This window comes from Prunus avium, chromosome 1, assembly GCF_965620075.1.
Source record: "Prunus avium chromosome 1, drPruAviu1.hap1.1, whole genome shotgun sequence".
Taxonomy (NCBI): Eukaryota; Viridiplantae; Streptophyta; class Magnoliopsida; order Rosales; family Rosaceae; genus Prunus; species Prunus avium.
Window position 1 is genome coordinate 5,175,308 of NC_142284.1, and position 19,200 is coordinate 5,194,507.

The following is a 19,200-nucleotide window of genomic DNA, read 5'->3' on the forward strand; positions in this document are numbered from 1 at the left end:
ATATTCTAAGATGTCATGGTTTTTTATTGCAAAAACACTGTAAATAATGCAAAGCAATTCTCAGTAACCGGATTGTTACCCAAAGTTCCTTCTTTCTCTTTTCTTAAAGTCAATATCTGGATTGACAGCAATTCTCCAGCCTCAGTTATTTTGGGGAAGAAAGTTTTCAAGCTGAAGGGCCATAAATAAACATTTCTGCAGATCAAGATTATGTTTCAAATATATATACAGAAAACATAAAAACAATTCACATAAATAAACATTTCTGCAAATTAAGGTCATTTTCCACTTAGCTGGACCAGTTGACAACTAGGTCCATATAGAAGCCTGAATCCAATGCTTATCACACAATTGGACTTGTAGCAAGAGCCACACTCAGCAACACCTACAGGGTTTCGGATTAAGTTTAAAACTCTTTGCATAATTGCATGAACCATTTGACTGTTTGCTTTTTAAATTTCTAAAAGTCACTATCTGGGTTGATATCTTTAGCAGCAACTCTCCAGCCTCCAGTTTGATCTTTCCAAAGTGCAGAATTTTATGCTAGGGATCCATTTGGAACTTTTTCTTATAAGTAGCCTCTGAAGGAAGTGATGTGTTGGCCCTTTAAGAACTCTCAAAAGTTTGCTTCTTCCCTTTTGTGGCCAGCACTATGAACTATGCTTGAACCATATATAATATATTTAAATAGTATAGCCGAACGGCTATACTACGGTATTTCTTTTTTTACACGTGGGTGCCTTTTTACTAAATAGTCTAGCCGCGCGGCTATACACGGGTTTTTTTTTTTTAAAAAAAAATTGTATAGCCGCGCGGCTTTACTACCGTAATTGTTTTTTTAATGTAGTATAGTCGAGCGGCTATACTTGTTTTGACACGTGGGCACCTAAGCGCTAGGCAAGTCTTTTTTTAGACTATACATAGTATAGCCGAGCGGCTATACTCTCGCTCCCGTCCGGCTAGGCTGATTATTTTTTAAAAACCGTATAGCCGCACGGCTATACCTGTTTTCACACGTGCCAACCTAATCGCTAGGCGGGTTTTTTTTATTATTTATAAATAGTATGGCCGCGTGGCTATACGCGAGTATTTGTTTTTTTCAAAACAGTATAGCCGATCGGCTTTACCCGGGTTTTTTTAATTATAATTTTTTAAATAAATGGTGTATATATATGGGGATCCTCTTTAAAAATGGTATAGCCGCGCGGCCATACACGGGTATTTTTTAGTTTAAACATAGTAAAGCCACGCGGCTGTACCCGTTTTGACACGTGGTTACCTGAGCGCTAGGGGGGCCCTATTTTAACCGAATAGTATAGCCGAGCGGCCATACTGGAGTATTTTTTTAAAAACTTATAGCCGCGCGGCTATACGTGTTACACACGGGATCAAATTTTATCCTCGAGAGAACAGAGTACTCATGACTCATTCTTCCATTTCTTCTGACCAACTTATTATCGTCCCCTCTAAATAGAACAGAGTACACATGGGATCAAATTTGCATGAGAGAAATGAAATGGCCTGCAATCAAGAAACAAAACCGGAGTTCTTGGAACACCGTGTGAAGTTAGTCAAATAAGTTAGACTTGGAAGATTTCACAAGTACGAGTGCTTGGAGTGCAGTTGAAGAACTAAACACATCCTTGTAGTTGCTTCATCTCAGACTTTCAGACAAGCTCATTATAATTTCATCTCAGTTTGCAGGTTGAATCCAACTAAAAGTTAGCTGAAGAATGATGACTGCAGCTACCCAGAATAAAAACCCATAAGGGCAATCATGTAAATCAACTAAAGGGAAAGTCAAAACCCACTAATTAATTCTGAGTTTGACTACGGATGAAACTAAACAAGTACCTCATCGAAGATACCATATCATGGGCATGGACATTTAGTGGCAGCTCATGTTTTTCGTAGTGGTGGTAGGCTTAGCTGCGATATTGTTTGTCCTGAATGGCTATTTAATTGCCTAGCCCAAGATGTAAACTGTTCTATTCGTATTTAATCTATCTTCCTATTTTCGGTATTTTTAAAAAAAAAAATACCATTTCATGGGTATGGACATGAATAAGGTTCTATTTTTTAGAGTAGACGCGATTGGGGGAGGAGGGCGGGGTGTACACACAAACATTCCTAGATGTCTAGGGTTTTTGAACATCTGCCCACAAGATTTGAGGTCAAATAGCTCAATCAACTGAGCTATACTCTACTAGCATGAATAAGGTTCTTTTAGGAATGCTAGAGAGATCACATTATTGTACAACACTATATACCTTTTTTTTTAAAATACAAGCGATCGCCTAAACTACAAGGGGGAGGGGGGTTTCTCACATACATACAATATCAATGTGTCATAAGGGTTCGAACCTGAGACTCTTTTTCACTGGGCTATATCTCATTGGATGTACCATCTTTTTAATAGAGACAAGATCCGCGAATACAACTAGCTCCCATCTTATGACAACAACAACAAATTAAGTCTCATTGCAGGTGTTTTTTCATATTTTTTCTATCTAAAATAACAACGTATCTTTTTTAATACAAGCGATAATCTAAATTATAAATAAAGGAGATTTCTCACACACACAATACCAAGATATCATGAAAATTCGAACATGAGACCATTAGACTAGACCCATTGAGTCAGGTTAAGTACTTGTAAACAAAAAAGTCGGTGCATGTGCTATTTCTGTCTCTCTGGCACTACTTTTAAAATGTCAAATTGTTTGTTTAAATTTTTTTAATTGCTTGGTTTAATACCCTCCTTGATCCTTATCTAGGTGGGTCCCTTTTGCTGATTTGGCAAGACCCGGGTAGGGGTGGGACTGGTGAGCGTGTACATTATTATGGAAGAATCTTCAGTCTTCGGACTTCTTAACTTTCCAAAACGAAAAGGAAAGCGACGTTCAGTCGTCGGCTGGTCAACACTCAGCAACAAGCTCAGCTGCTGCTGCGTTGCATTCGGTAAACTTTCTTCCTCTTCTCGATTCATTTGCATGTAACATTGCAACTCATAGAACAGATGATCTTTGTCTCCGGTCCCAACTTTTTATTTTGCATTTTTGAATTAATATTTTTATTTATGTCTAATTAATCCTCTGCCTCGGTTTGCTCATTTCAAATATTAATCTCTGTTATAGAAATTGTTGAATGAGTCTCATACTTTAGACCCTGCAATGGGGTCTTCTCGTTCTCAAATGGTCGTTGGGTTTCTGTGTTTTGTTCACAGAAAGAAGAAAAGCATGTCGTTTTTTCGTAAACTCTTGAAATGGCTTCTTGGTGGTGAAGATGAGCATGAATGTTATTATGGTGAATATGTGCCTGAATTTTGTTATGATTGTTACAATCAGCTTCCCGAATTACACGATCGTGATTATCGTTACGATACTTCCCACAGATACCTCTTGCCACCCCCTAAACCCCCATCAATTCCATCTAAACCAGTCCTGTCTCCCTTTAATCCACCATCATCTTCCCCTAAACCTCCTACATTGTGTAGAAAACCGCAATCTTCTTCACTCAGATACATCTTCGTTGTCTCCTAAATTCGTAAAAGTACAACAATGGTCATGTGGTTATGCATTTTCAACATTCCTTAAGCCTCCAACATCTTCATCTAAGCTGCCCCCATCGCCTTTTGTTACTCCATCTTCATCATCCCTTCAACCCCCAACACCTTCATCCACATCATCTCCGTTTTCTCCTCAACTATCTACTCACTCCTCTAAACCACTTCAGGCTTCATTATTTAGGCCACGTCCTTCTTTATCTAAGCCACATCCATTATCCCCAAAACCTCCAACATCTTCTTCAAGACCATCTCCATCTTCCCCTAATAGAACTCCATTTTCCTCTGGACCACCCTTATCTTCAGCGAAGCTCCCTCCAGTCTTTAAGACATTTCTATCCCCCGCCTCCTCAAATGAAATAAATGAAAAGGGGAAGAAAAATTATGTATGGGTTGAAAAGGGTTCATTACCTATATTCACGATTCCTGGCGATATCAAAGATTTGATCAAGAATGACTTTGTGCCTAAAGTTCTTAACCAGCCTGTGTCTCCCACGACATATAAGGATTACTTTGCTGTTCTGTTATATGCTGAAGAGTTCTACTTTGAGGTATGCAAGAATATTTCTCTTTTGTAATGCCTTCTTGATGCAAGACGCGTAGGACCTAAATTTATTAGTTTCCTAATGTATTTGTTAATTTCCTAGATACTATAGTTTTCCAAATTCTAGTAGGATTTCTACTTTTCCAGATTTCCAGATTTCTAGTTTTAAGTTTCCTATTTTATTTGGGTCATGATTTCTGTTTAAGCAAGGGATTTTTATCCTATTATGTCTAGGTTTTAGTTTGCTATAAATACCCCCACGCAGTTCTTTAAAATGCAGATTTGGATATTGAGTAAACCTTCTCTTAAAACTATGTAATTTCTGTCCCTTCGATCTATATTTTCGTCTCCTCAACCTCCGATATTCTTCTTGTTCTACTGTTCTGCCATTTCTTTCGTCTTTTCGATTTATATTTTCGTCTCCTCAATCTCTTATATTCTTCAATGTTCTATTGTTTGAGTGCTTAATCTAATACCTACAGGCTGTTCTACATCAATTGGTAATCAGAGCCTGCCCTCACTTTTGCTTGCGTCTGCTCTCTGCCATGGCATCTCAAACCGTGGCCAGCCTTGCGGAACAATGTCATGCGTTCCAAGACAAAGTTTCTGCCGATATCGCCGGCATTGAAACTCAACTCTCCAAGCTCAGCGCTGAACACAAAGAAGAGTTGGTACAGGCTCACAAACATCGTGTGCCGACGGACCTTGCCATCAACAAACTCCAAGACTCCGTTCAGATGCTTATCAATCACCTCCGACTTGGAATGACTAAGCCTTTTTCTACCTCAGCAGTGCTCTTGAGTTCGTCTACGCCGCCGCCAAAAGGTGGCCTTCTTCCCAATCCACCGATGTATCAAAAACTCACGCCTTGCCACAATGTATTCCGAATCAGTCAACGGGACTATCGATTGGCATCCCCAAGGCTCAACTGGAGCCCATCTTTTCTTTTGGTTCTATGATGCAGCCCAACCATACCCAACATACGATGGGATCTGCTCTGGTTGACGACAACATTCCTGTCCCTACCCCGCCACCCCGACCACACGACAATAACTTCATGCACCTACACTTGGATTTTGAGATAGCTCTACATGCCAAGCCAGGTGTTTTCAAGGCACTCTGGCAATGACTTACGAACACAAAGAATTGAGGGTCTATCACACCCACGCACGCGCTTGCATTCGTTGGCTCATCATGTACATCATGGGTCTAGGCCGAGCTCTCTATTTGCCATTCTTACAAGGACTAATGTTCCGTGCTTGTGAAACAGCTGGTTTCAAGGTGGTAAATATGATACTGGTCTTGAAGAACTACAAAACGCCACATGCCTCTACACACTTCCTTGTGATTTTGATTTTGTTGTTGTTTACTCGTCATAGTCGAGTTCTTTTCGACAGAGGAGAATGATGCAGGACGCGAAGGACCTAAATTTATTAGTTTCCTAATGTATTTGTTAGTTTCCTACTAGAATTTAGAAAACTAGAGTATCTAGGAAACTAATAAATTTAGGTCCTACACATCCTGCATCATTCTCCTCCGCCGAAAAGAACTCAACTCCGACGAGTAAACAGCGACAAAATCAAAATCCCAAGGAAGTGTGAAGAGCCATGTGGCGATTTGTAACTCTTCAAGATCAGCATCATATTTGCCACCTCGAAACCAGCCGTTCCGCAAGCACGGAACATTAGTCCTTATAAGAATGGCAAATAGAGAGCTCTACCTAGACCCATGATCGGCCAACAAATGCAAGCACGTGTGTGGGTGTGATAGACCCTCAATCCTTTGTGTTCGTAAGTCGTCGCCAGAGTGCCTTGGTTCAGGAAAAACACCTGGCTTGGCATGTCGGGCTATCTCAAAATCCAAGTGTCGGTGCATGAAGTTCTTGTCGTGTGGTGGGGTAGTGACGGGAATGTTGTCGTCAACCAAAGGAGAACCCATCGTATGTTGGGTATGGTTGGGCTGCGGCATAGAACCAAAAGAAAAGATGGGCTCCAGTTGAGCCTTGGGCATGCCAATTGATAGTCCTGTTGACTGATTCGGAATACCTTGTGGCATGGCCTTGAGTTTTTGATCCATCGGTGGATTGGGAAGAAGGCCACCTTTTGGCGGCGGCATAGACGAACTCGAGAGCACCACTGAGGTAGAAGAAGGATCAGTCGTTCCAAGCCGAAAGTGATTGATAAGCATCTGAACAGAGCCTTGGAGTTTGTTGATGGCAAGGTCTGTCCTCGCACGATGTTTGTGAGCCTGTACCAACTCTTCTTTGTGTTCCGGCTTGGAGAGTTGGGTTTCAATGCCGGCAATATCAGCAGAAACTATCTTGGAACGCATGACATTGTTCCGCGAGGCTGGCCACGGTTTGGGATGCCATGCCAGAGAGCAGACGCAAGCAAAAGTAAGGGCAGGCTCTGACTACCAATTGATGTAGAACAGCCCGTACGTATTAGATTAAGCACTTGAAGAATATAAGAGATCGAGGAGATGAAAATTTAGATCGAAAAGAAAGGGTAGAACAAGAAGAATATCGGAGGTCGAGGAGACGAAGGACAAAAGAAAGGGTAGAATATCGAAGGTCGAGGAGATGAAAATATAGAACGAAGGGACGAAAGAAAGGATCGAAATCAGAGAACCGAGGAAGGAAGGACAGAAATCACATAGTTTTAAGAGAAGGTTTACTCAATATCCAAATCTGCATTTTAAAGAACTACATGGGGGTATTTATAATAGGATAAAATCCCTTGCTTAAATAGAAATCATAACCCAAGTAAAATAGGAAACTTAAAACTAGAAATCTGGAGAAGTAGAAATCCTACTAGAATTTGGAAAACTACTAAATTACGCGTCCTGCATCACTTCTCCTGTTAAGTAGTTAGTTGACCGATATCGAACTATTTACATAAATAAGTTTGTAACGCACTTCTCTAAGTTTCAATTTTTGAAAGATACGAGGATATTATCTGCTAATGAAATCTTGCTTGTATGGTCTGTACTCTGGATTAGCTTAGCTCTGATGGTTCATCAACATTTAAACTACGTATCTCCAACCTTTACGCAAATTTACTGGAAGAAAAAGTGAAAAAGCAAAGTGATAACTATTAGCTTGAGATACACTGCTGCCCCTTTCTTAACAGCTTAAACTTTTAAGGTCTCGTGGTTGTCTAACATGGTATCCGAGCTCTGATTGCAGGTGGTCGTGAATCCGAAACACTCCATTCCCCCTCATTTCTACTTCTTTAATAGTTTGCAGGGTGGGGCAGCACTTTTTTGTTTTTCTCTGGCTGCACGAGAGGGAGGAGGGTGTTAGCTCGATATGCATTGTTAGCTAATTTCCTAATAGCTTTAGCTTTATATTCTGTTTAATCAGAATAGAAGTAGAGGTGTCCGAAAGATTCTTGCAAACGTCTCTTTTCCACATGGAGACAAGGACCCAAGCAACTTGGAAACTATTGCAACTGAATATTGATGACACAATATCAAAACAATTATCCAAAAAGACAAAATATTATTTGGAAATTTTGCACATATTAAATGTGGTAGATTTGGAGTTTAGATAACTTGCACCTGTTGGATATCCAATTGTTGCAAATCAAAATTGAAGACAGAATATTTTAGAATCTGTTTAAACAAAATACAGGCATAGTTTTAGTTGCAATCAGCTTTGTGCTTAAGAGCTTTTTCCCCTATGAGGGGTGGTCTGAATGATGGATTATAGAATGTTGTGATAGATGGAACAATTTTATCTCCTCAATCCTGCATGCTGGCTTTGAAGAAAAACTCATGTTGTTATTTTGAATCAGAAATGGCCTCATTTCGATTTGGAGACTGTGACATTGGCGTTGCATGAAGCAGCAATTCACAAAAACCCAGATAAGGAAGAGAAAACCTTTGTAGCTTTTGAGATGGATTCTTTTCCTGAGAATCGCCCATTCCTTTATCGAGGGACTTAGTCTATGGATGACCATCGGGTAAAAATGTTGTGCAGTTTCAGGTAAACTCTCAACATCCATCAACATATGCTTACATGTTAAAAGTATCAACATTATTATAATGATCTTACATGTTGTACAGTGCTTTATATATTGCGTTGTCAGGAGCAGTCTTGTACTAGTTGAATTTGAAGATGAATTTTATGTTCATCATGATTCGACTCGAAAATACGATGTCAGCTTCTCGTTCAATAGAGTCTGTTTGAAACGAGCTCACCAAGCGGTTCAATATGCATCAGATGCTTTGTTTCAGAACTTCCTCTTTCCCGATTGTGTTTCCCATACAAGCATTCCAACTGCACATGCACTGCTCTCTGCCTGTCATAAACTTGGTGCTGATCAATTATCTGCAGTTTGCCATATTTTTAAGCATTCAGGGCTCTCCACCTTACTTGGTGGCTGGCCAGCTATGTGTTGAAATAAACGCTTTTAGGCCATCCAAAACTGGAGTGGTTGTTTGTGAAGCAGTGCACCAGTTATGTCAAATGTCAACAGAAAATAGGATTCTTCTATTTGCTCATAATAATCACTGTTGTGATGTGCTCATGAGGAGCTTGTTGAAAGTGATTCCAGAGTCAGGTATGTTTCGAGCCAATGCTGCATTCCGTGAGATAGATGAGGTACCTGACGACATCCTCCCATAATGCCTTTACAAAGAGCCTTATTTCTCGTCCTCCAACTGAGGAGCTTAAAAAATTCAGGGTGATTTTCTCGACTTTCATGAGTAGCTTTTGGCTACATGACACAGGCCTAAATGCAGGACATTCCAGTCATATTTTTCTGGTGGATGCTTCGTCTGCTATCAAGCCAGAAACAGTGGTGGCCCTGACTAATTTTTCCGACAAGAATACTACTGTTATAATTACCGGTGAACAAGGAAACCATTCACATTGGGTTCGAGCTGACATTGCAAGGGAAAAGGGGCTGAAGATTTCATACTTTGAAAGACTTTTCAAGTCAATGCCATATAGAAGTCTCAGTCCAATGTTCATCACACAATTGGATCTGCATAGCAAGAGTCAGACAACTCCTAAAGGCTAAGTTAGTTTGCCATTTGCCATCAAATGTATAAATTTACATACTCTTGATGTTCTGCAGATGATTTCTCGTTTGGTAAAGCGTAAAACCATTTTATTAAATGCCATGGTTTTTGAACTATGCCATTGCTGTGGCTTCGTCCTTTTCAATACTATAATTGCAAGACCCATTAGACTGTTTGCTTTTAAAATTTCTTGGTTCTCTACAGATTGTTGTTACTTCCGACTGTTCTTCAACTTGGATAAATTTTGATTCCAGAGAATTCTTTCCAGAATATGGGGAGTGCAGTTGAAGAACCTGTTGCAACTTAGCAGACCCAACTTTAAGGAAAATCCTTGTCTCAACTAAACGTTTCTCTGCAGATCGAAGTTATGTTTCGATTCGAAACCACAAGCCTTGCTCCCCCAGCAAAGATAAGTAATAGTATTTTCTATTATTCAGTTAAACTCAAAAGCTGAAATCTGGTGAAATTTGAAACAAGCAAATTGCAAGTATCAAGCACTTCTGCCTTGCTACATCACACAGCATTAGGGTTTCAATATGATGGATCACTTTGATTTTATTGTCAGATGGAAGCATCGGTTCCGAAAATCTAATTGAACAGCACACCATGAAAACCAGTACTTCAACATGAACTTTGACTTCAATATATATTAACAAACATTAACAAAAACCATCTAACCCCATGTTGTAGGAGATAACTGCTTCAATTTTGCTAGCATAATTGCCCCGGCTTCATCCAACATGCTTTTTTCTTTTTACAGGCAACAAACCTGCATGTTAAAATCAAGAATTTTGTTATCAGAAGAGTATAGCAAAACAATAAAAAGAACAATCTTAAGTGTCACGAAAATTATTCAGCTCCGACGCTGAATGAACTACAGTTGCCACACACACCAAGCATCAGAAAACTGATTCAGTTTCCAGTTTAGTGTAGTGTGTGCTGCTCCCCAGATGGGAGTGGTATTGGTCATCCAACAGTTGGAAAGTGCAGCAAAAATGGAAAGTTGCTGCGAAGGGGGAGAAGTCGAACCCCTGTTCAAGTCCAGGAGAATACCATAGCCAAGAAAAATGTTATGCATAAGTCGAGAGAATTTGTAAAATGACCCATCACCAACCCCAGCAGGAATAGAATGCAAACTCAGCTCAACCCAATTCTAAGCCTTAAAATGTCATAATGGGATATGAAACGCAAATTAAGATCAATTGGGATTATTGACAAATAGAACGAGAATTGGAATAAATATTTTCTTAGAATTAAACTTCTGGGAAAGCCATTCCAATTACAACAGCAAAACCTCCAACTAAAACCCTAATTCTTCTTCTTCTTCTTCTTCTTCTTCTTCTTCATTCTCTCTCCTCCTCCTCCAACAAAACCCCCCAAATCCTAAAACAATTTGAACCCTAAAAAACCCTAATTTGAATACATTGCTTCAAATTCACAAATTTGCACAAACTCCTTATTCTGCTTCTTCCAGCCAGCCAAAGCTAGTTAAATTCTAACCTTAAAAATCAACTACAAGAAATTTAATCAAAATCAAAAGAACTTCAACTCCCTCACCTCTCCCCTAAAACACACAACAAAAAAAGCAAAACAGAGACATACACATATTTATATATACCAACAAAGCACACCACCACCAGCACGACCCAACCACCAGAAACCGACGGTCTATAATCCGAGTCTTCAACGCGGGTCGTCTTCTCTCCGACCCGAATTTCCGTGCCCGCCCGACAAAGAAGCCAACAAATTGAGATGTCCTGGAAGGTAATTTCCCACTCTGGCCGCTGAGGCCTCGCCCATCGGCTGTTGCTGTAAGAACAACGAATGCTGCTGCTGCTGATGCTGCTGGTGTTGCTGGTGGGAAACCGCCGACTGGGCCATCATCTCCGGCGGAGGTGTGGCGGCGAAGCTCCAAACCTGCCCGAAGTGCGGGGCCCAGAAGCCGCCAGGACCCCCCGCGGTGGGGCCAAGCATGGAGGCCATGGAGTGGCCGACGACGGAGACGGCTCCGTCGTTGGCGTGGTCGGAGGGGTCCTTGGCGTCGTGGCTGTGGTTGTGGTTGCCGTTGTCGTCGTCGTGGGCCCCGCGGACGCGCTTGCCGAGTATGAAGGGGGTGGGGCCGCCGAGGAGGTGAGGCTTGTGGTCGGATGAGGTGGTGGAAGAGGGGGCGGAGGAGGAGGGGGCACCGCCGCGGAGGGAGACGGAGACGGTGGAAAAGGAGGCGGGGGTGGTGCCGGTTCCGGTGGCGGCGATGATGGAGGGCTCGGCCTGGCGGAGGAGCCACTCGATGGTCTGGCCGTCTGACTTGTGGCCGAGCTCACGTGTGAGCTGGAACACACGTGCGGCACATATGATGGGCATGCGGATGCGGCGGCCTCGACCGTCGACCTTGCTGTGGCGGTCCTTCGAAGGCGGCTTCTTCACGGCCAAGACGCCGTTACTAGACGGCCTCTGCGACGCCTGCTGCTCCACCATCCCTCCTCCTCCGCCGCCGTTAGTGAGCTCGTTATTGGGCGCTTCGGAATTAGACATGGAAGAAATTGACGGTGTTTAGCTGGGTTTAGGGTACACACAGAGTGTGTACGTTTTGTTTGCCTTGGTGTGGAAATTGTAGAGAGAGAGAAGGAGAGAGAAGGGGCCTGTTTGGGTTATGGAGGTTTTTGGGGGGAGAGAGAGAGAGAGGGAGAGAGGTGAGGGGGCTGGGCTGAGGGAAACAGAGCTCTCTCTAATGATTGAGCTTCCAGACAGGAGCTGGTGGAGACAGAGGAGGGCACATGGGGTGGTGGCCCCCACTCCATACAAGCATTCTTCACCTTCACACTTCTTCCTCACTGTGTGAAACACGCGCAACCCCAAAACAAAACAAAACAATTTAAATATTGTTATTTAAACATATAATTTTGCCTTGTCAGTCAACAATTAGTCAAAATTGGATTTTTCAGCTGGTTAGTAAAATCATGAACCTTAAGCCTTGATATTCAAGCGAGGGTGTTGAACGGCGTCGTGTCTTGGTGGCGGGGGTTTATGAAACGGCGACGTGGAGGTTCTTCTCCTCGGCTTGGCTTGAGGACGGTGGGTGACTGGCTGTGGGGATGATGTTGTTTTTGTGTTCAAAGTCTCTGCTGCTGCTCTGATTTGCTGAGTACTTGCTACTTTAATTTTCCTGAGTTCATTTCAAATTTGCAAGTAATAAGGAAGACCATAGTATTAGTAGTAACAGTCATAAATCCCCTACAGCTAGCTCCATTTAATACTACCATATCCATATATTACTCATACTTACAACGTGGGCCCATAAAAATGAATGCACACAGAATTAATGCAAGAGGATTGTTTCCATCAAAATCTTTGTTCATTCCGTAAACGTGAGTTAGGCTAATTACTCAAAGGTAATGCATTCACTCTATTGTACTAAAGTTCGGACTCATCGTTGTCAAAAAATAAAATTAAAAAATAAAATTTTGAGAAGGAGAATTCATTCATAAAACCACGAATGTACAGAGAGTACCATGGTATAGTGGCTTCGTTAAAACCTTCATAGGACAAACTTCATAGGAGAAAAGAGTACCACACATGTCATGGACTAACAAAAGAGTCCAATTCAGGTCATTATGGATCATTACAATAAAAGAACAAGTCAAAAACGAAAACTAACACAAAGACCTCCGACGAGAACCGCAACTAGAGACCAACACAGTGGACCCACATGAGAGGACCGCAGAAACCCCAAATAGTAAACCCACATGAGAGGACTGCAGAACATCCCAACTGTCAAAAGAAGCCTTTTATGAGCAAAATCATAGTCCTTTGACACTCACCTAAACTGTAAGGCATACCATAGCAGAAACCAGGAGATAACACAGAGGAGGAATATAGAAACAACAGTAAAAAGACTTCTGAGAAGCACTCCACTTCAACTCAGAACTTGACAAAGAAAACCTCATATGACCAAGCATAGTTCTTCGGTCGGTGCAGAGTAGAGAAGAGCACCACATCCCAACAAATACCACCAGTGTCGCTGCTACCGCCGTCGTTTAAACAGAGACAAAACGTCAACTACTAGGTATCACAACTCTCCCAAGGACAAACACAATCTAGCGTCACTACTGTTGCCGCCACCAAGACAAAGACAACACCAATCACCTAGAACACTGCAAAAACAACCAAACAAAACAAAAAGAGAAACACACCTAGATCTAAATAGATCTAAACTATCTGGGGATGGGAATGAGAGGAGAAGAGGGGATAAGAGGAAGGGAAAAAATGGGAGAAAAAGAAGGGGAGATGAGGAAAGGAAGGGGAAGATGAGCGGAGGGGCGGAGGGGCAATGGCCACCTCCCCTCCTTAGCTTCCTTGCGGTTGGTTGTCAACAAGAAGAAAGGGCTCATAAAATAATAATTTATTTATTGATTCCATCAATTCTCATACGACCAAATACGTTACAAGTAAAAATACAACCAAACAAAAGTGTTATTGCAAAAACAAAAACAAAAAAACAAAAAAAAAAACCAATGAAATTGTCAGATTACATATGGTATGCTTGAAAAACTTTGAGTATATTTCTTTGAAAAATAAAAATAAATAAAATATATTGTGGATGCTATGGAAACTCAAGTCACAAATCGTCCTACATGTAGCTTAATATCACTTTAGGGAGAATGTGACATATATGCTGGCTGATGAGATACAAGCATACCATAGCCTTGCAATAAATCAAAGGAAAATGAGCCCCACCGCACATACTTTCTACTTCCTATTTCTAGTCCATTTTCTAACTAACCCCACCTACAAATCAATATATAATCAACCCTCCTCTTTTTCTTTTTCTTTTTTTCTTTAAAAAAAAAAAAAATTCTATTGAGAAGTGCGATAACATATTAAACTGACACACATTATACGAATGCAAGGACTCAAACTCAAGACCTTTCAATTTCTTCTTTTTTTCTTTTCCCCTTGACCTTTGAATTTTGTAGGAAAACTCTACGCCTTCTTTAAAAATGGCCCACCTTCTACACAATAGCAAATGCTTAATTAGTGCTCACCCTATTTTATTATATTCAAACTCTAAGAAATTCCAAGAATTTGGTTCCTAGATAGATTGACCAGTTTCCTTGATGAAAAGCCTGAATTTCATGGCATACTCTTTATTTTTATTTTTTTAAAATAAATTTAGAAGTAGGGATACATTGCATTGTGGAGGGGGCACTTTTCCTGGGATTCGAACGATTAACCAGGGAAAAGGGGGAGGGACCTCACCACTAAGATAAACCCCTCGATCATGGCACACTCACTTAGTTCCATTAGTCAGCCGACATTTTTAATGATTGGTTCAAATCTAAAAGCCTCAGGTGGATTTAGCTTGTAAACAATCATTAATCAAGCTTCCTACCCTACTAACCCACATATATCAATAACAACCAACAAGTATATATGCTCTAAGCCAGTAACCCATCTATTATTAGACCATAAGTTGCCAAGGCCAACGCCTTTGAGGATGCTCCTATCTGTCTAATCATTCTCAAGCCTAATGTCTCCTTCAAGAGGCAAACTTCCTTCAAGGGCACACTTTAAAATTTTTCATAATGCGAATTAATTGAAACACGTTTGGAGCTGTTATATCGACGAATTCACGTCACTCTAATATGGGGTACAGATTAATTTATAATTTTATTGGATTCCAAAAATGTATACACTTCACTTGAAGTCATCAAAACTTCTTCAAATGTTGGCAATTTCCTTGTCATTTAAGCTGTCGTCATTGAAAATAATAAAAATTAAAAAAAACATTTTTGTTTTCTCTTTGCCTTAAATTTTTTTTAAAAAATATAATCAGCGTGGAAAACGTGTTACGCGGGAAGACGTGATGTGCACTGTCTGAACAGGGGCGCGTGGAGGAGAGAGCTGTCGTGGCTTTAATGAGGTCAGGAGAGAGAGAGAGTGAGTAAGTCGAGTGGTACAAAATTGACACATAGACTGACATAAGGCAGTGTTTTTATTTACGTAATTTGCCACTTTTGTAATTCTGAAATTCAACTTCAAATTTTATAAAATTTTATAAAATTTAAACCCCTTCTCTTCTATTCTATTGCGACAATGATGAGGCAGACGAATGTTTGGGAATATGATATACACAATAATTCACGCCCTTGGTCCTTGGATTCTAAACCCTAGGGATCCAACGGTGGAAAGTTGTTGTACCTTTTGAATTCTTGTACACCATCACTTAAGCTCATATACTCCGGATTCAAACCCTTACCCTTGTGTGAAGAAAGTCAAGGTCATACATTATGAATTAGAAAAATGTTTCATGTTTGCATTATGGAGATTAATTAAGAGGATAATGTCGTTTGCTGCTGATTGTGTTTGCCTTAATTATTTGGAGAACTGGGTTTGGGTTGGATGTCTCTTCTTCTTACTTTAGAACATGCTCTTTCATGGGACATGCTGTGATCATTTTCAATTTGAACAAGAGGTATGTACATAAACCAATTAAACAGTCCAAATTTAATTGGTTTAGATCTCGAGCTAAGAGTAGATTAGCCGAAACCAAATCGATTCATTTAGCAATTCACTCCATAACTGATTGAGTGAATATTGTATGTACTGTAAATTGAAACACACTTGTCATGGGAATTGATCACCCGCGCGCGATTAACTCTAGCATAACTCAACTAGATTGGTATGTAATATATGATATGAAATCAAAGAGAAAGTTCGGTAACCAACTAACTATTGATCAAGTGGTATTTCTCCCTTTGTTAAAAGAGGTCTCATTACATTTACACAAGCTAGAAAACATTACAGAACCCAAATCTACAAATTGAAGTAAGCCCTTTATGGATGGACCAGAAGAAAAGAAGTAAACCATAGGCTATATGATTTCACCAAAGAAAGAAAAAACAAAGTAACCCTATATGAGGACAAAAATGATGACTAGTTACTGCCTCTGCTGCCACTGCAGAGACTGGAGTACGTGCAGCCCAAATCAACAAAAACCCTAGTAAAGGTGAAAACCCTAAACCCTAAAAACACTCACACTCACAGATTTCTTAAACCCTAGATCTAATCTCAAATCGCAAGAAAAAGTAAAAAGCTCCAAAGTCCAAAATCTGCAGCAAACCAAAATGATCAGGAGTCTCTTTGATGAAACATTAAAAAGGAAAATAAAATAAATGAGCAATTTTAAGAAAACCTCCCAGAATTCTGTGGTGTTATGATTCTGCCAGATTTCAACACCCCTAAAGAAAACCAACTCAGTTGTACGTTGTATGGCAGCTGGCTTGGCAGCAGAACCCCAGTTGGCACTATCTACCCAGATTTAATATTTACATGGGCCCATGTGGGCCTCAAACTTAAATAATTTAAAATTTATGACTTTTTTTTTTTAGTACAAACCATAGAACAAAAAAACTTACTTATTAACAGGAATAGCATTGTTTTGTTATCCCCGATTAATAACACAATAACACGTGAAAAAGTTATCCTATGTGTCATTGCGTTATTGGTCAAATATAACAAAAAGTGATATACCTATTGTACGAGAGTTTCTCTCCTAAACTACAAGAGAGGATTTCTAACACACACACACAACTATGATGTTGTGAGGATTGAAACTTGAGACCTTCGGTCCGTAAGTCAATACCTTTTTCAACTGGGCTAGCCTTTGTTTGCAAAATTGTGACTAATTTATTAATTAACTCTATATATGTAAATGTAGATAAGATCAATTGACCAAAACTATCTGCTCATTTTTTTCACTCGAGTTCGATCTCCTTCCCTGCAAATTAATTAACTAATCCAAATTATGCTTACATCCTCACTCACATAGCCGCACTTAGCTGTGTAAATGATTTGGATTTTCATAGATTAATAGCACTAGTACTATTTTCTTCCTCGTAAGTGGTAGTATATTTTTTTATTAATATTTTTTGACTAATCCGAAGGTCTTGGATTATTTTGCCCCACACAAAGAGGACCATGACACGGTTTCTAACTTTCTACAACGTAAAAGTACAGAGCAAAAGATTTTTTTTTTTTTTTTAAATTTATAAAAGAAAACCACTACTTCACACACGGGGGCATATATTCCGTATCCTAATAACGCGTTCATGTGCTGCTTTTGATTAATTAATCCTCAATTATTATGATTAATTATGCCCTAATTATATCTTTTTTGTCTAACCACTACATTATAATATTATTATATTGGTCATTATTATATAATCCCCAATTGGGGTTTTGGTAATTTTAATCAAATCGAATTTTGACGTATGAATGATGGAACATTCCTCTGTAAGCCCATGATAGTAGTAGTTGTGGTTGATCAGATCATGATCTTATTAGTTTATTATTTATGCAAGAATTAATGATTATAAAAATAAAATAAAAAATTAAAGATTTCAAAAACACATGTTGCTGGAATTTGGGGTTTTGTGTTTGTTTATATTTGGTATGGGTGGCCCTCCCCAATGGGCAATAACCTAATTTCAACGATATCTTTCTTGCACTTGCTTTAGTTGAATTTTATTTACTTTTTCTTTGCTGGTTGGCTGTTGCCCAAGAGTACAAATGAAAATGTAAACAAAACAACATAAAATAAATAAATAAAAAAAACATAAAAACAAAGGCGGACTTTGAGCAACCGACTAGCATTTGATTTAGTGATATTTGTTTCCAGTTGGTTGAAGGAAGTCTCATATTCGACTCATTAATTGTGAATTTTATTCCGGTACAACAAAGAAAACGAAAGTCAACAGATAGTTACATATCAACAAGAACTTGTTTTAATTGTAGATCATATTCGAACGAATGGTTCAAATACAATACACCTTAGCATAAGTGTACGATACACCTTAGCATAAAGTCATAGCTACATATATACTAAGCCAGACAATAGAAAAGGCAAGCCTCCCAAAATAGAACTTTGAGAGAAGTAAATTCACTTGTGCACCTGCACACGTGAGTGTGTTTAGTTTTCATAATTAAGTAACTAATCAAGTGCATAAATGTAGTTAATTTGATTGACGATGGAAGATGATGAACCATTAATTATATGGGCCCAAACCAAATGATCCAAGCACAACAAACTCATAATGCATGTGAAATTCCCTGATGGGTCTGCATCTACTGATCAGAATTTTGTATCTTATTTTGTGGAGAAATTTCAAAATAACCCCCAACCAAACTATTGCATAGATGTACACGGATAGGGAACATCCAAATAGGATATTTTGGGTTATATATGGACCATATGGTTTGACTCTTAAGTTAATTTTGGGTCCTCTATTTGACTCATCTCCCTTGGGGCAAAATTTGTTAGATTATGCCATTCATGCACTCTAGAGTCAAAATCCAAATTAAGTTTATGTTTGACTCTTTTCCGTCGGTTATACACTCTTATTCAGAGTAGTTATTTCTACAACCGAAGTCAATTATTTAGGAAAATTATGGACAATCGGCCAAGAAAATATTTCTAACATATAAAATAAAATACGTATCTTTACCCCTTTTCTGATTTGATTTGATGATTAATCTGGTTGACTCTTAAGTTAATTTTGGGTCCTCTATTTGACTCATCTCCCTTGGGGTAAATTTTTTTAGACTATGCCATTCGTGCACTCTAGAGTCAAAATCCAAATTAAGTTCATGTTTGACTCTTTTTCGTCGGTTATACACTCTTATTCGGAGTAGTTATTTCTACAACTGAGGTCAATTGTTTAGAAAAATTATGGACAATCGGCCAAGAAAATATTTCTAACATATAAAATAAAATGCGTATCTTTACCCCTTTTCTGATTTGATTTGATGATTAATCTGGTTGACTCTTAAGTTAATTTTGGGTCCTCTATTTGACTCATCTCCCTTGGGGTAAATTTTTTTAGACTATGTCATTCATGCACTCTAAAGTCAAAATTCAAATTAAGTTCATGTTTGACTCTTTTTCGTCGGTTATACACTCTTATTCGAAGTAGTTATTTCTGCAACCGAGGTCAATTGTTTAGAAAAATTATGGACAATAGGCCAAGAAAATATTTCTAACATATAAAATAAAATGCGTATCTTT

The 19,200-nt window shown here is 39.4% G+C and overlaps 1 protein-coding gene and 1 pseudogene across 3 annotated transcripts; one reads left to right on the forward strand and one right to left on the reverse strand.

The window, feature by feature from the left end:
• Nucleotides 1-2,877: 2,877 nt before the first annotated feature.
• Nucleotides 2,878-9,309, forward strand: LOC110758356 (putative RNA helicase SDE3; annotated as a pseudogene). The gene is made up of 4 exons (XR_015837068.1): nucleotides 2,878-2,961; nucleotides 3,138-4,116; nucleotides 7,907-8,097; nucleotides 8,178-9,309. The product of XR_015837068.1 is annotated as a putative RNA helicase SDE3 (transcript).
• A 238-nt stretch (nucleotides 9,310-9,547) lies between these two features.
• LOC110758357 (transcription factor TCP7) lies at nucleotides 9,548-11,879 on the reverse strand. Of its 2 annotated transcripts, none has more exons than XM_021960193.2 (2): nucleotides 10,756-11,879; nucleotides 9,548-9,906 (listed from the first exon to the last, which is right to left on the reverse strand). In XM_021960193.2, the coding sequence occupies exon 1, from the start codon at nucleotides 11,667-11,669 to the stop codon at nucleotides 10,821-10,823; it is 849 nt and encodes a 282-aa protein (XP_021815885.2). In that variant the 5' UTR covers nucleotides 11,670-11,879; the 3' UTR covers nucleotides 9,548-9,906; nucleotides 10,756-10,820. The 2 variants fall into 2 exon arrangements, with proteins under 2 accessions (XP_021815885.2, XP_021815884.2); XM_021960192.2 differs by having other exon boundaries at nucleotides 10,740-11,879.
• Between the last annotated feature and the right edge of the window lie 7,321 nt (nucleotides 11,880-19,200).

Excerpts from the sequence above, each read along its gene's own strand:
- LOC110758357 (XM_021960193.2), bottom strand. The coding sequence starts at position 11,669 with ATGTCTAATTCCGAAGCGCCCAATAACGAGCTCACTAACGGCGGCGGA.